General features: G+C 31.6%; 1 protein-coding gene across 6 annotated transcripts in view; it reads left to right on the forward strand.

Moving 5' to 3' along the window:
• Positions 1-16526, forward strand: part of TC2N (tandem C2 domains, nuclear) — a 37249-nt gene that overhangs the window by 8284 nt on the left and 12439 nt on the right. For all 6 annotated transcript variants that reach the window (XM_045505788.2, XM_010968702.3, XM_074365125.1 and 3 more), the window contains exons 2-8: positions 4034-4156; positions 5505-5732; positions 11424-11591; positions 12688-12779; positions 13891-13966; positions 14505-14605; positions 15007-15123. In XM_045505788.2, coding sequence (XP_045361744.2) covers positions 4090-4156; positions 5505-5732; positions 11424-11591; positions 12688-12779; positions 13891-13966; positions 14505-14605; positions 15007-15123 — 849 coding nt within the window. In that variant the 5' untranslated portion in view covers positions 4034-4089. The remainder of the gene's footprint in view (positions 1-4033; positions 4157-5504; positions 5733-11423; positions 11592-12687; positions 12780-13890; positions 13967-14504; positions 14606-15006; positions 15124-16526) is intronic.

Consider the following 16526-nt stretch of genomic DNA (forward strand, 5'->3'; position numbering starts at 1 on the left):
AATTGGCATGTGTAGAGCATTTCCAATTAATGTGGTTATTGATACAGTTAGGTTTAAATCAATCATCTTGCTCTTTTCTATTCATCCCACTTCTTTGTTCCTCCTAGTCTGCCATCTTGTTATTTGTTTTTTATTCATCCCATCTGTTCTTTGTTTTCTCTTTCTTCTTTTTATGCTTTTATATTAATTGAGTATTTTTGAGTGTGATTCCATTTGATCTCCTTTATTGGCTTATTAACTGTACCTCTGTTTTCTTATTTTAGTGATTACTTTAGGGTTTATAGTACATATTTTTAACTTTACATAGTCTTCCTTCAAATGGTGTTACATATACCACATCACATCTACTACAAGGACCTTACAATAGAATACTCTATTTCTCCCTGCTGGCCTTTGTGCTATTGCTGTAATGGTATAAACCCCATATCACCATGTTGTTATTTTTGTCTAAGCATCAACAATCTCTTATAATAAATCTTATGTATTTATATCAATGGTACTCTTAATTCCTTGTGTGTAGATTTGTAATTCATCTGGTATCACTCTTCTGTCTGAAAGATGTCCTTGAATACTTCTTGTAATGTGTATCTGATGGTGGTACTTTTTTTAGTTTTTTTTATGTCTGAAAAAGTCTTTTTATTGCTTCCTTTTTTGAAGGATTTTCTGCAGGTGTCAAATTCAATGTTGACAGTTTTTTTTTTTCTTTTACTACTTTGAAGATTTTGTTCCATCCTTTTCCTACCTGCATTGTTCCCAGTGAGAACCATGCTGCTGCTGTTATCATTGTTCCTATGTATATAACATGTCTCTTTTTTTCCAGCTGCTTTTAAAATTTCCTCTTCATCATGATTTTGAGCCATGTTAATATGATGTGCTTTGGCATGGTTTTCTTCATATTTCCTGAGTTTAGTGTTTGTGGAGGTTCTTAGACCTGAAATTTGTAGGTATCATATTTGGAAAATTTTAATATTATTTCTTCAAATATTTTTTCTGCCTCCCCCCATCTTCTTCATGGACTTCAATTACATATATGTTAGGCTGCTTGAAATTGTCCCATGGTTCACAGATGCTCTTTTCGTTTTTTTTTTTTTTCTTCTTTTTTCTCTCTGTGTTTCATTTTGGATAGCTTCTCTTTTTAATGTCCTTTATTGTTTCTTTTGCAATATCTAATCTGTTATTAATCCCATGTAGTGTATTTTCCATCTCAGATATTACAGTTTTCATCTTTAGAAGTTGGGTTTGTGTCTTTTTTCTTGTATCTTCCAAGATACAAAAGTTGTTTCTGCTTAACTTTTTGAACACATAGAATCACTTATAACTGTTTTGATGGCCTTAATTGTCCATTTCATTTGTGTTGGTTCCAATTGATTGATTTTTCTCTTCATTATTTTTTTCCTCTTCTTTGCATGTCTGATAATTTTTTATTAGATTCTACCAGTCATTGTGAATTTTACCTTGTATGATATATATTGTTGTATTTTTATAATTATTATTTTGCTTTGGGACATAGGTTTCTTAGAAATAGCTTTATTCTCTTGAGTCTTGCTCTTAAGGTTTGTTAGGCAATGGACTAGTGTTTAGTTTAGGGTTATTTATTCTCCATCACTGAGGCAAGACCCTCTGAGTACTCTCTACTCAATAACATATGTGAGGTTTTCCCAGTTTGGTTGGTGGGGGCAGGCACTATTACTGACCTTGGTGAGTGTTGGTTATGGTTTTTGTAACCTTTTCTGGTGGTCTTCCTCCAAGTCTTGTGTAGTTTCCTTGCAAGCATGCTCTCATCGATCCTCTGCTTAATATTTGAGTGGGAGCCTCTGCTGATGTCTGTGCTTCTCTCTGTGTACACCTCTCTACTCTCCAATAGTCTGTCGTGCAAACTCTAGCTGCCTATTCTTATTCATATAAACTGTTTTCCTTTTCTGTGTCCCTCTCCTATCTTTTCCAATTCATTTTGGATGACCCAAGGCCATCAACTTTGAAGACTTTTCCCCCAGAAAATTTTTAACCAGTTCTCTCACATTCCCCTCATGATTAATATAAAGTATTTGCAAGCTGACTAAGGTCAGAAATGCGGTTTGATGAGTATGTTAGGAGTTTTTATATAAGCTAGTTATTGTGCTTTGCTTCCTTATCTATCAACTCCATATTTGCTGAGCTCCTTCTGTATTCCCAGCATCATACAGGGTGCTGAGTGTTCAGTAGAAAGTGAGTAAAATATTGTTTCTGAAAAATTGTTGTAGCAGGGGAGATAGAACACGGGTCATGAAATGTCAAGAAAAGTGAAAAACTTTTTTTTTTTAATTCACTAGATATTTAGAAATGTGAGAAATTAGTGTGATCTGGGTGGTCAGGGAATAGATCCTCTAAACTGAGACTGAAAAGGGCTTTTTTAAAGGTATAAATTTAAAAAAAAATTAATTGCAAAATATAATGGAAGAAAAATTGCCATTTAGCCAAACAAATTTTATAGGCATACACTTAACAAGAAAATTCAAAATTTATGAGGAAAACTATAAAAAAAACTCCCAAAGATACAAAGATAAACTTAAACAAATATTCTGGATAGGAAGAATCAACATCCTAGGAATCTGTCTTACAGATATATACTGGAAATATCTGAAAATATGTGTGCACAAAGTTATTGTGTCACTATTTCTAATAACAGAAGACTGGAAACAATCCAAACTTTGATCTTGATTTGAAGAAAACAACAGTAAAAAATTTCACCGTATTTTCAGGGGAAGTTTGAACACTGTGTAGTTAATTATCTTAAATTTTTTAGATGTGATAATGCTATTATGGTTATGTTTTTTTAAATTTTATTTTATTGACTTATAGTCAGTTTACAATGTTGTGTCAATTTCTAGTGTGGAACAAAATTTTTCAGTTATACATGAACATACATATAGTCATTGTCACATACTGTTTCACCGTGAGCTACCACAGTATCTTGTATATATTTCCCTGTACTATACAGTATCATCTTGTTTATCTATTGTATATATATATTATGGTTATGTTAAAAAAAAGGAGTACCTTTTAGAAATATTTGATATGTTACAGTCCATTACAGTTACTGTTTGTCTTTATGTTCAACTTGATCCATGTTTAGCCAGTAGAACCCCTTAAAGTTAACTCCTGAGTCCTTCTGCCACATCTTTTAGAGATAATTACTTAAATATTTATGGGTGAAATTATTGGAATTTTTTTCAAAATAACCCAAAGGACAGAGTAAGTAGAGAGGTAAAGATGAATTAAGACTTGCTGTGAGTTCATCACTGTTTAGTCTGGATGACAGAGGTTTTGTTACACTATTCTTCCTTCCTTTGTATACATTTGAAATTTTCCATGAAAAATGTACAGTTTAAATAGGCATAAATGAAGAGAGTGCATTTGGAAAAAAGTCATTGATGCCAAGGTGGACAGTTGGCTTCTTATACAATTATGTTCTTAGTAAATTTAAAACAGACTCTTTATTTCTGCTATATCTTATTTGTGGTTTAGTTAGCTGGTATCTTTGTGTGTGTATGTGTGTGTGTGTGTGTGTGTGAGAGAGAAAGAGACAGTTTAAAATATATTTTTCTGTTAATGTAATTCTCAGCATTAAACTAATTCATAAAGTATGAAGCTATTTGTTTATTGGACCTCATTATAGGGCCTTTGGATTACCAAAAGAATTGATTTGGAGGACGTGCAATTTTTGTCACATTTTTAATGAGTGCTGTATTTTCTTGTAAATTTTATTTGGACATTGATTTAGGTATACCAGTTAAAAGAAAATTGAGAGTGGAGTTTTTCTTTTCTTCAGATTTAACATTGAGATTGTTCATTTAGTAATATTTAAGAATTTTAATAACTTATAAGGAGCCTAGGTTACATAAAATTATGTAAAGGAACAAAAATCTATCTTCCTCTAAATATTTTGCTTTGGAGCCCTCATTATGTCTTAGAAAGACAGATAATATGATTTATTTAGTGATACCAAATGACATTAAACATGTTCATGTTAACTTGTTTTCTATTCTACCAACAGATTAATATTAAAATTGGAAGTTTGTATCTTTTACTGGATCTTGGAAATTAAATGTAATGGCAATGGAATTTATAAAGAGTTGCTGTAGAGGATGTTTCTATGGTGGAACAGAAAAGCACAACTGTGAGTTTTGCTTTGTTCTGATTTCAGCAAACAAACATTTATTTAGTATCTTTATTTGTGGCATTGTATAATATAAATATAAATGAGACATATTTCCTAACTTCACGGGGGAGGCAGAAACATAAATATAAGGCACAGTAGGTAAGTATGAAAGTACCCTGGAGCATAGGGGAGAAAGATTAATTCAACCCAGGAGACACTCTAACACATCACCGCAAAGGAGATGGCATGTGGTATGGAAGTCTGAAGAGGATTTTAGCAAGCTGAGTGGGAAGAAGGAAGTAAGAGAAGGTGAGGATTGGACATGAGCATTACAGGTGGATGAAATAGTCTAAGCAAAAGTAGGGAGAGAAGTTTTTGGTGTGTTTGGAGGATAACATATTCTGGCAAATATTTTAATTTAAGTAAAGATAATTCCCAATTTACAAACAATTCATTAAAAAGTGCCTTTCATTACTGAATGACCAGTGGAGAAGAGACCTGTAACTTTATCAAGACCCACATTTATCAAGGACAGCTGGAGATTTCCCTTTCTGTTGCATCTCTTCACAGATATGACTGGAACTTTATTTTTTTTCTGGCTTTGTCTTATATTTCTTAATCTAAAGCATTAGCTTCCTAGGATATTTGAGTATGAAGGCTTCTTTTTTTTGCAATAAAACATGTCATAAATTCCAACACAATAGTAGTTGTACTTTCATTCAGTCTACAGATGGTACTAATTGTACATAAAGATTATCTCTGGGTGTCCCTTACCTCCCCATCTGAAGTCATGCAGTTTAGGAATCATGTATCATTCAGGATAATGAACAAAATAGATCATAAAAGCTAGCATAGGGAGAGTTGATATTATATTAGGGTCAGAGTATATTTTATTTTGTGATTTGATGAAGATTTTTGTAGACTTGGAGACCTTTAGCTTCTTTTCAGAATTGCTTTGTTATTTAAGACTGAAATTAACCATTAGTATTGACAACTAGAATTGCTGTGTTGACAACATTTTTAAATGACTAGATTATTACTTAAAAGCATTGTGAAATTAACTACAAAATAAACTTGTTTTTCATCTGTGAACTCTTTTGTGGAAATGAGACTCTTTAAAAACGGCTTTTACCATTATGATAAGTTAATATACTTTGGCAATAGTATATTAACTTCTCAGATATTGGCTGAACAGAATTAATGTAGATTCCAGAATGCTTAATAGGACCCAAGAGTAGTTAATGTGTCAGCAGTTTCTTTTAAAATAAATAAATACCAAAGCATGTTAAGTTTAGATTATTATATGTAAATCTACACGCATATTTGAAATTTTTTCTTTTTCTTTTTTCTCTTCTTTTATATGCAGTATACACGGAAAGAGACTTTAAAGTATCAAGTAGTCAAAATACTACTATCAGTATACCTCCATTGACTTCCATTTCTGTAAAGCCTCAGGTTGGCTGTACTGAGGATTATTTACTTTCCAAATTACCATCTGATGGCAAAGAAGTACCATTTGTGGTGCCCAAGTTTAAGTTATCATATATTCAGCCCAAGATGCAAGGAACTCCTTCACATCTGGAAGAACTTCAAGGTAAACAGTAAGATGGCAGGATTTAAAAATCAACATGCAGTATTTAAATGCTGTTATTGCTCTTATTTTGCTCATTTACATATATAAACATGAAATATTTTATATACAAATTTTACATTTCATTTTTTTATATTTTGCTCTTTCTGTAGAGGAACTTAATGTACAGTGTTTTTGAAAGGTCCCACTATGAAATCTGATCATAATCAACACATTTGTGTGTAGATTTGGCCTCTTTCTAAAAAATAACTTAATTGTAGTATGTCAGTTATCTTTCACACATCTAGAAAAAAATAGAGGAATTATTCTGTATTTGATGAGTAAATATAGGAAATATTCTTATTTATTATTTTCTAAAATTTAGTGTTAAAAGCAATAAGGAAACAATGAAGTTGTCTTTTCTTCCTTCCCTTTTTTCTTCACTATTTTGCTTCTCAGTCTAAGTACACTTCCCAGTCTGAGTAACCACTTGAATGAGGTAGATTCATTGGCTGAATTTTGGCTGATGTTGTAGAGGCCAGTGGAATAATGAAGATAAGAGGAAATAACATGTACTTGTGTATTTTAGAAATAATTTGTTTTAGTTCATTGAAACACTGTCAATCACAATGGTTTATTCCCCTCAAAATTTTATTATGAAAAATTTCAAACGTACAGAATAGTTGAGAGAACTTAATGGTGAACACCTGTATATCCACCACATAGATTCTATCATTAACATTTTACTATACATAGTTTATTACATATCTATCCATTCTTCAAACCATTTTTAATTCTTTTAGGGGCAGGATGAGAACGCATTTCAGAGTAAACTGCAGGCATCAGTACAATTCCCTCAGTACAATTCCCTGTAAATACTTAAGCATATATGTATCATTTACTAGAGTTCAGTTGTGCACAGTTTTCTTCTTTTGACATAAACTTTACACACAGTGAACTGCCCGAGTTTTAAGTGTGTGTTTGTTGAGTTTTGACAAATGAATATAACATAGTGTATTCCAAACTCCCATCAAGATCTACAGTATTTCTTTAAACATTTTTTTCTGCCCATCCTCTCTCTTGTCTTCTGGGATGCCAATTATACATATGTTGGACCTCTTGATGTTGTTTTATGTGTCTATGAGACTTCTTTTTTTTTTCCCTCTCAACTTTTCCCTCCTCTCTATTCTTAAGATTGGATATAATGATCTATTTTCAAGTTCACTGTCTCTTTCCTCCATTATCTCCGTTCAGCTATTAAGCCCATCCAGTGAGTTTTTTATTCCAGGTGTATTTTTTCAGTTGTAATATTTACATTTGGGTTTTTTTTTTTTTTTATAGTTTCTTTTCTTTGCTGTGATTTCTTTTTTCCCACCATTATCAGAAGCCTATTTTCTTTTATGTCTTTTAGTTTTAACATATTTGTCTACTATTCTAATGTCTGGATCATCCAGATTTGGACTCTGTAGATTACCCCCTTTTTTTTTTAATATGAGTCACATTTTCCCATTTCTTTGTATGTGGAGTAATTTTGGATTGTATTCTGGATGTTGGATGTTATGTTGTGAAGACTCTGGAATCTGTTATATTACTCTGAGAGGGTTCCTTCCTTCCTTCCTTCCTTCCTTCCTTCCTTCCTTCCTTCCTTCCTTCCTTCCTTCCTTCTTTCACCAGGCACGTTAACTTGGTTGGACTGTCGTGCATATTCTGTCTTTGGTGGCAGCTGCTATCTAAGTTTAGTTCTTTTATCCTTAGTTGTCCCATACATATGTGGTTCAGGGATCAGCCAGTTATCTGAGTAGACTTTTATCACAAACTTTGGGGTTTTCTCCCATTGAGGATTCCCACCTTGCTTTCTAGCTGCTCTGGTTGCTCTGATTCTGCCCTCTGGTTCTTCAAGCCAGAAAGATTGTAGATTTTCTATTGGAATTTTATCCATCATGCACAGGGCCAATTTTGGCCAGCCCTCAAGCTAAAAGTCATTAAAAACAGGTGGCCATTCCCTTTTTTCCCAGAGTCAAGTGCTGTTCAGAACCCTCACTACTTTTGTTCACTCTCCAATGCCTTCAGGGTATGTTTGTTTGTTTTGGTTTTGGTCTAGGGTTTATTGCTATCTACCAGAGAGTTGGGTCTGGTAGGAATGATTTTTTTTTTTTTTTTTTTTTTTAAGAAACAAAGATAAATCCTGTGCCTGGCTTACCACATTGTTTTGCACATATAAGCAATGTCTCTCAAAAACAGTTTTTAAAAGTTCTGGCTCACAGGATACCCTGATCAACTGATCTTTCTCTTTTGTACTTGTTAACAATATTGGAATTAAAGCATATAAATGGCCTTGTAATCTGTTTTATTCATATCATATATGGAGCTTTTTAATGGCTCCATGGTACTAAATCATATGGATGCACTATAATTTATTTAATGAATTCTCTATTCTTAGACATATAGGATATTTTATGTATTATTTTCATTATCAGGAAATAAATAAGAAATACCTACCTGGCAATATATGATAATTTTTCTTTTTTTTTTTTTTTCATTGTATCACTAGGAAACAGTACTTGTTGAGTTGAATAAGTGAGACATTGATTTACACCTAAGTTATAGGCACACTGAAGATGTGGTAAAACCATCTGATTTTTAGCAAATTGGAGAGAAGATTACTTTATTTCATTAAAGTCAAGAAAGTATTCTTAGTATCTAATTATAGAAGTCAAATATGTGTATGTTGCATGTACATATGAATGTGTGAATGATTGGCTGACATGGAGATTCTGAGAAGAAGATAGGGCAGAAGACTATCAATAATAACTAAAGTTACGTCTCAGGTATTTGAAATTTGTTATGTTCCATTCCTTACTTGCTGATAGGTCTGATTACAGTTGCAGCTTACTGCTTTGATAACAGAGAATGTATTATTAACATTTGACTGTGCTTCCTTTATCACGTATCTACCTACCTATCCATTAAGAGAATGCATTTTGAATAAATATTGAAATATCTAATTGGGCTTCTGAGAGGTATAAGCAATTGTGCTACTTTACATTTAGTTTTTATAGGATTGTGGTTTTGTAAATTGAGGGAAATTCCTCTTGAACTTTAAAAATGATATCACTGTATGTTGTTTAAGGGGAAAATTGGAATTCTTTGGTGGCTTACTTGTAAAGGAAAAATGAAATCAGAATATTCTTTTTTTAGGGATAACCTATAAAGGTAGTGAGTCATCTTTGATGCTACTACGCTTGACAGTGCTACTCTTGTTACCATAAACAGACTTTTGTAGCAGTGTTTATGGTCTGAATGATTTAAGTGTTAGCTTATAAGGTGTACAGACTCCTTATAAGGCTCTCTGGCATCAGACCTCCCTTGTGGCACCTCTCTGCCTATGTACAGTGTTTAGATTGTACACATAGTTATTTGAACCATTGTGTGAGAATAAGCTCTCACTTCATAACCACATATTTTATTGTTCTTTTCTGAACTCAGTGTGAAGCTACCTGTTTCATTGTTTACCTTAATTCAGAAAATATTAGTTTATACTGTAGTTTCTATTTCAAATGGGATAAAAAGAATTGAGAGATGATAATCATTTAAACGTTTAAAAAACTTTGTCTATATATTGTTTCCAGTGTGATTCTTAACTTTGAAAGGAATTTGGTCTATTGCTTTACCCATTTAAAATTATGAGGTATAATACACATAGAAAAAAAGGAACAAAATAGAAATATTCAACTCAGTGATTTATTACAAAGTAAAATACATATATGGTCACCACTCAGGTAAAGAAAGAGAGTATTACCAGCAAACCAAAAGCTTCCGTCTTCCCCGTTTTCAGTCACTCTAATCAGAATCTCAGTTGTTACAATCATCACTTTCTTGCTATTCTTACTTTTTACCACTTAAGCACATATCCCTGAATGTTGTGGTTTATTTATTTATTTTTTTCTGTTCTGACCTATATATATTCTTTAGTCATGGGTTCTTTCATTCAACGTTGTGTTTGTGAGTTTCATTCAAATTGTTGTTAGTTTTCAGTATGTGTATTCTTTTGTATTCTAAATGGCATGATATACAGTAGTGTTTCTTTATAGCATACTGTAAGATTATTTTTATGTAGTAAGTATATACTACAGTTTATTTTACTGTTGATGAACATTTAATTATTTGTTTTTACTTTGGGCTCTTACAGATAATGATGCTTATGAACATTCCTGTACTTGTCTCTTGGTGCGCATATGCAAGCATTTCAGTCATGTGTATGTCCCCGTATGAAATTGTTGGGTCATAGAGCATAAATATGTTCAGCTTTATTAGAAATTGCCAAACTTTTCCACAGTATTGATGTTATACATTCTCACCAGAGAGTTTAATATAATAGTTCAGATTGCTCTACTTTCTTGTCAACACTTGTTGTTGTTAGGCTTTTAAATTTTAACCATTCTCTGAGTGTGTAGTGGTATCTCATTGGAGTTTTAACTTGCATTTCCCTCATTATTATTGAGGTTGATCACCAGGTCATATTTTTTGGCTATTTGGATAGCCTCTCTTCTGAAGTACCTGCTAAGTCTTAAGCCAGTTTATATTTGGGTTTGCCTGTCTTTTTCTTATTGATTTATGGAAGTTCCTTATATATTCTGGATATGAGCCCTTTATCAGTTAATATTTGTTGCACGTATCTTCTCCTACTCTGTGGGTTGCCTTTTTACTCTCTTAGTCTTCTGACAAATGGAAAATTTCAATTTTAATGTAGTTAAGTTTATTAAAATTGTTTTTATGATTCATGCTGTGTTCCATTTAAGAAGTGCTTTCCTGCTTAAAGGCTGTGAGAACTTTCTTATAAATTTACTTAAATATAGTTTTACTGGTTTGCCTTTAACATTTTAATTTAGATCTACAATCCACATGGACTTTATGTTTTGAATATGTTTGGTTGGGTTGAAAAGGGTTTTTTTCTGTATCAATGTCCAGTTGTCTTATCACGTTTTAATGAAAACACCATTCTTTCCCCACTGTTATGCAGTGCCACATTGATTATAATTCAAGTGTCCACAAAATAGGTGTCTCTTTCTGGGCCTTCAATTCTGTTCCATTGATCTTATTATTGTGCTAATATTCTACACTTACTACCAAATAGAGCAAATCTTTCCATCTTGTTCTTCTTAATTTTTTTTTTTTTTTGGTTATTCTTGATTCTTCTTGTTTACATATAATATTTTTAAATCATCTTTTTGTTATTTGACTTCTGACATTATTGCATTGTGGTTATAGAACATACTCTGTATGATTTCCATCCTTTCAAATTTATTGGGACTTGCTCTTTGTATCTCAGCATGTAGTCAATTTTTATAAATGTTCTGTCTTTGTGAAAAGGGTACATCTCCCAAAAAATGATTATCTTTTTACTTAAAAGATGTTCTTTATGCAAGTAGAAAAATAAAAGGAAACTCAGGTCACAAAATATAGAATTGTCTATGGGGCAAAGAATGCCAAAAATTTATTAGACTGTCTTGAGAGCGGGGTTCATGGCTGATTCCTGGGAGAATACTCCACACAGTTAGAGCTCAGTAAACATGTGCTGATTTTTTAAGATATCAATTGCATGTGATTTAGTATTACCTGAGACAGTTTTTTTTTCCTTTGCCTTGGGTGCACCAGCTTTTGGCTAATGACTCCAAGTAAAGGGTATTGTAAAACTTTAGAAACGCTTGCTTTCAGGATCTGCCAGAGCATCTTTTGGAGATCGAAAGGTAGAACTTTCTAGTTCATCCCAGCATGGACCTAGCTATGATGTATATAACCCATTCTATATGTATCAGCACGTGTCACCTGATTTGAGTCGGCGCATTCCTCCTCCTTCAGAAGCAACGAGACTATATGGATCAGGTATGGAAAAAATTTGTTTTTCTTCTTTGTCTTTTTCTTTAACAAATTTAGAAATCAAATTAAATCTAAGATCCTGAAAGTAATGATTCTTCTTATGAAAAACAATTTAAAAATAAAGAGAGAAGCAGGCTTCAGAGTGATGTGGTAAACGTCATAACTTCTCTGTGGTATTATAGCTAATGTAAAAATTGAAAGATTAATGAGTTATATATATTGGTAGTTCCGAGTTCCATTTTATTTGTCCTTTTTTGAAAGAAATTTTAGTTTTAGATTTTGTATATACTTTATATAACATCTATCCACTCATAAATTCTACAATAGGTATTTACTCACTCTATTTATTTTCACTCTATTTAGTGAAAATGGTGAATTTAGAAATGATGAAATTAAAACGTAAACAGAGAAAAAAGAAAATTCCTAAATACTTTCTTAGTTTAATGTTTGAGACTGTATCAGTTATAGATCTTGTACATATATCTGATTCACAAAATTTTCAGTGTTTTTCAGTGAAAATTATCTTATTAGATAATATAATTATCTCAATCACTGAATTCAGGGTGAGGCACTGAAAATAAAGTAGAAGTACTTATTTAAATATTTATATCAGCACTGTGCTAGACTACACAAGTCTTATACAGAATTCCATTTTTAAAGTATGTTTTAGTTTAGGAGGGAGACTAGAAATATAACAGCACATGGAATTCAATATTAATTTTTCTAATGTAATAAATGACCGTTAAATAGTTGAATTGCGTTTAGCACAGAGGACATACATCCTCTTAGATTATTCTTCCAGGATGAAGGATTGGATAATGTAAGCAAAGGGAATGAATTTTTCCTGCTTGATATTTGATGTGATATCTTTCCTGAAAGATATGTTGTTTGATTTGTATTGATTTCTGTTTCAAACAAAAGTAAAATAATTGAAAAGCAGTTTTTTTAACTTCATTAGAAGGCTTTTATCTCTTAAGCAGATTTATGTATAATATTCATGATATGTTTCCTATAAAGATTTAGTTCATGGTAATTAGGTAGAATTCCAATGTTTCTTCTACTTTACTATAAAATTAAGTAATTTTTTAATGTTCCTTTGTAGTTTGTGATTTAAGGACCAATAGACTTCCCAATTCCCCGGTGCTAAGCAAGTCTATGTTTGATCTTACAAATTCATCTCAGCGGTTCATCCAGGTAAATTATTCATATAAATTTAATTATATGCAATAATTTATTTTCAAGCTAAAAATTCAGAAATGTGTGAATTATTTTAGGAACAACATGTTATGTATCTTTTGTAGATATATTTATTCTAATATCTAAAGAATAAACACTTGGCATTTCCCATGTGCATTATTTTAGGAAACTCTTCAGTTGCAATAATTTTTCTTTTCTTTTCTTTTCTTTTTTTTTTTTTTTATGAATCTTCTCAGTTGGCATGCATTGAGGCAGTCTTGAGACAGTTGGAATTTAAAATGGTATATTTAAAAGTCCTTATTGATTTAACTTTCCTTATTGAAAGTAACTACCTAGTTAGTAAAAATTAGTTCTTCTGTTGAGTTTTGTGATTATTATTTAAAAATTAGAAAATAGAATTAAGCAAGGTAAAAAGATAAATCACCTCTATCCCTATAACTGAGAATAAAAGTGCTATGAAAATATTGTTATATATACTTGTGGACTTTTTTCCATGTGAATGTATATACATATATTAAAATGGATATGCATTCTTAATAGTCTTCAGTTAAGTTTTTGCAGAATTAGTTCTTTATAGCACCAATTTTTTAATGTGCATCAGAATTGTTTGAAGAGCTCGTTAAAATACAGATTGCCAGGCCTCACCACCAGAGCTTTTGATTCAGTAGCTCTGTGTTGGGAGGGACCTGAGTTTGTATTTCTAACAAGTTCCCAGGTGATACTGCTACTGCTGGTCCAGGGCCCACACTTTGATAACTGCTGCTTTACAGATTTTTAGGTAACAGGATACTTCCAAATATATTCTGATTTTCATTAGTACTTCCAAGTTTGAAATATAAGCAATAATCTCTTCTTCCTTATTATAAAACCAAACCAAAAACAGCAAAGGCTTTCCCTTATATTATCTAGTAAGATATTTAAGATTTTCCTAATAACACACACAAAAAGCTTTTTCCCCCTTTACTATCTAAAAGTGGAAAATTCTGACCAGTAACACTTCAGAATGAATAGCACTCAGTTTGCTAGGGTGGTGGGTATTGGGAAATAAGTTTCAGAATCCTTAATGTCTGATTTGCAACATCTGACTAAAGAAGAATTTTGTTTGTAGAGACATGATTCATTGTCCAGTGTGCCCAGTAGTTCTTCTTCAAGGAAAAATTCTCAAGGGAGTAACAGAAGCCTGGGTAAGGAATAAAGTATCTTACTTTTATATTCTTAAGGGAATCATTTTTACCTAATAGTAATTTAAATGAATTTATGATAAGGTTTAAAAAAAAAAAAACTCTAGATGATTATATCTATGATGGCAGTGTTACCTGCATACGAATACTCAGATCAGATGGTCCATTTTTTAGTGTTCAGGTACAAATATGTCTTTTAAATTATGTATCTTTCATCTGTTTTAAAATATATTAATGAGGGGATTTCCAGAAGCATTCAATATTAGGGCCATATCAATGTTATTTGGCAAAGTTTTTCTTAGTTTTAACTTAAATCTCTCAGGTTATAATTGGGTTAAGTTTTTAAGTCATGTACTTTTTATAGTATATCTATTCCCTAGCACTTTAATAATAGCATTGAAGTGTGATTTTTGTCTTAATAAATTGGCAACTTTAAAAAATAATGAACACTTTTCAGTCGTGTTTTTTGATTGTATCAAAGCTCAGTTGAGTTGGAAGGATTGCATACTAACTCAAACATCTTTGCCCTTTTACAATTCAGATACAATTACTCTATCAGGAGATGAAAGAGATTTTGGGAGATTAAATGTGAAATTGTTTTATAATTCTTCAGTTGAGCAAATCTGGATCACAGTTTTACAGGTAAGTTAATATAGTTAATACCAACTTTTCTTACAAAATTGAATATTTATACTGTGAATTATACACAAGTACTGTTGCTCTCTTCTGGGGAATGGGCCAGTACCTTCTTTGGGATTTAGGGGTTGTATAGTATTTTGCAGAACATAGTATTTAATAAAGAATCTAAAGAAAATAAATCCATAGGTATGATGGAAGTATGTTTGTTTTTAACCTCAAGAAGGAAATTGGTATGATGTCTAAAATATTAAATGTCAAATTATTTTAATGTAAATGAAATAAGAGGTCTCAGTAGACTGAACTTTACTTTATAGTTTTTATTTAAGTTAATAACTCAAGAAATACATCAAATATTTATATTGTTAGTGTTATGTGTAAAACAAACTGTATTTTTAATTTTTTAGTGCAGAGATTTAAGTTGGCCCTCTAGTTGTGGAGATACTCCTACTATTTCTATAAAAGGAATACTAACATTTCCCAAACCAGTGCATTTCAAATCTTCAGTCAAGGAAGGCTCGAATGTAAGTGTTTTTGTTTGAATATCTTTTATGTTTTTCTCTTATTTGTCACTTTAACTCACATAAAGAATTGGAATAAGAAAGTGTTTTATTTTGGGGAAACTACAAATTATGCACCCTTTGCTTTTTTAAAGACAATTTTGGGCCTCAAAATACTTGTGATTTCATTGTCCAAAATTGAAATATATTTAAAAAGAAAATCTTAATCACTGAAATGTATAGAAGATGAGTAATATCTAAGAAAACTATTTACTCTCCTTGTGTATAAGGAAAGTAAGTGCCTATATTTTCATCTTCTCTCCTCCCACCCTACTTTGGCTTTGAGAAATAATTGCATGATTGCAATCTTCTTTTAAATACTTTCAATTATTATAACCGAAAGACAAATGATCCTGAATTTGGTTTTATAGTTTCACGTTAATTTAAATATATCTTCACTTTTATCTTCTGATAAGGGTAAAAGGTTAGTAGTTTTCCATTCAAATAAAAGATATCTTCTACAAGAATATATCATTTAAAAATAAGGCAATTTATAAAGGGGGAAGGAGGGGGGAGGGATAAATTAGGAGTTTGGGATTAACATATGTACACTACCATATATAAAATAGATAAACAACAAAGACCTACTGTATAGCATAGGGAACTATATTCATTATCTTATAATAACCTATAATGGAAAAGAATCTGAAACAGAATACACACACACATACATATATGTATATATATAATGTGTATGTATATATATACACGCACATAACATAAAACTGAATCAATTTGCTGTACACCTGAAACTAACACAGCAGTGTAAATTAACTATACTTCGATAAAAATGGTTAAAAAATAAGGTAATTCAAATGCTAATAAACATGAAAAAATTTACTCTCACTAGTATTTATAGATATACAAATTTAAATTACATATTGCTTTCTCTTTCTTTTTTTTTTTTTCTTATTTTAATTAGGAAAATTTTACAAGCACTCTAGCACATAAAACTTTCTAGAAATTATTTTGACAATACACATTAAAACCTTGAAGTATTTATACTTTTTAACACAGTGTTTCTACTTGGAATCTGTTTTGTAGAAATAATCTAAAATGCAAACAAAATATGTATCAAGTGTTCTTAGCAGTTTTGTTCATAGGGGAAGGGTTGGAAACTATCTAAATGGTTCCCATAGGGGAATGGTTGAGAAAACTCATGATATACCATGTGTATTTGTTTCCTATGATTACTATAACAAACTACCACAAACTGGGTAGCTTAGAACAACAAATATTCCTCTCTCACAGTTTTGGAGGAAGCCTGAAATCAAGGTGTCAGCAATGTTGGTTCCTTCTCTGAGGGAGAATCTGTTCCATCTCTTCCAGGCTTCTCTCCTAGCTCTGGTGATGGCCAGCAGTCCCTG

Source organism: Camelus bactrianus, chromosome 6, assembly GCF_048773025.1.
Source record: "Camelus bactrianus isolate YW-2024 breed Bactrian camel chromosome 6, ASM4877302v1, whole genome shotgun sequence".
Classification (NCBI taxonomy): Eukaryota; Metazoa; Chordata; class Mammalia; order Artiodactyla; family Camelidae; genus Camelus; species Camelus bactrianus.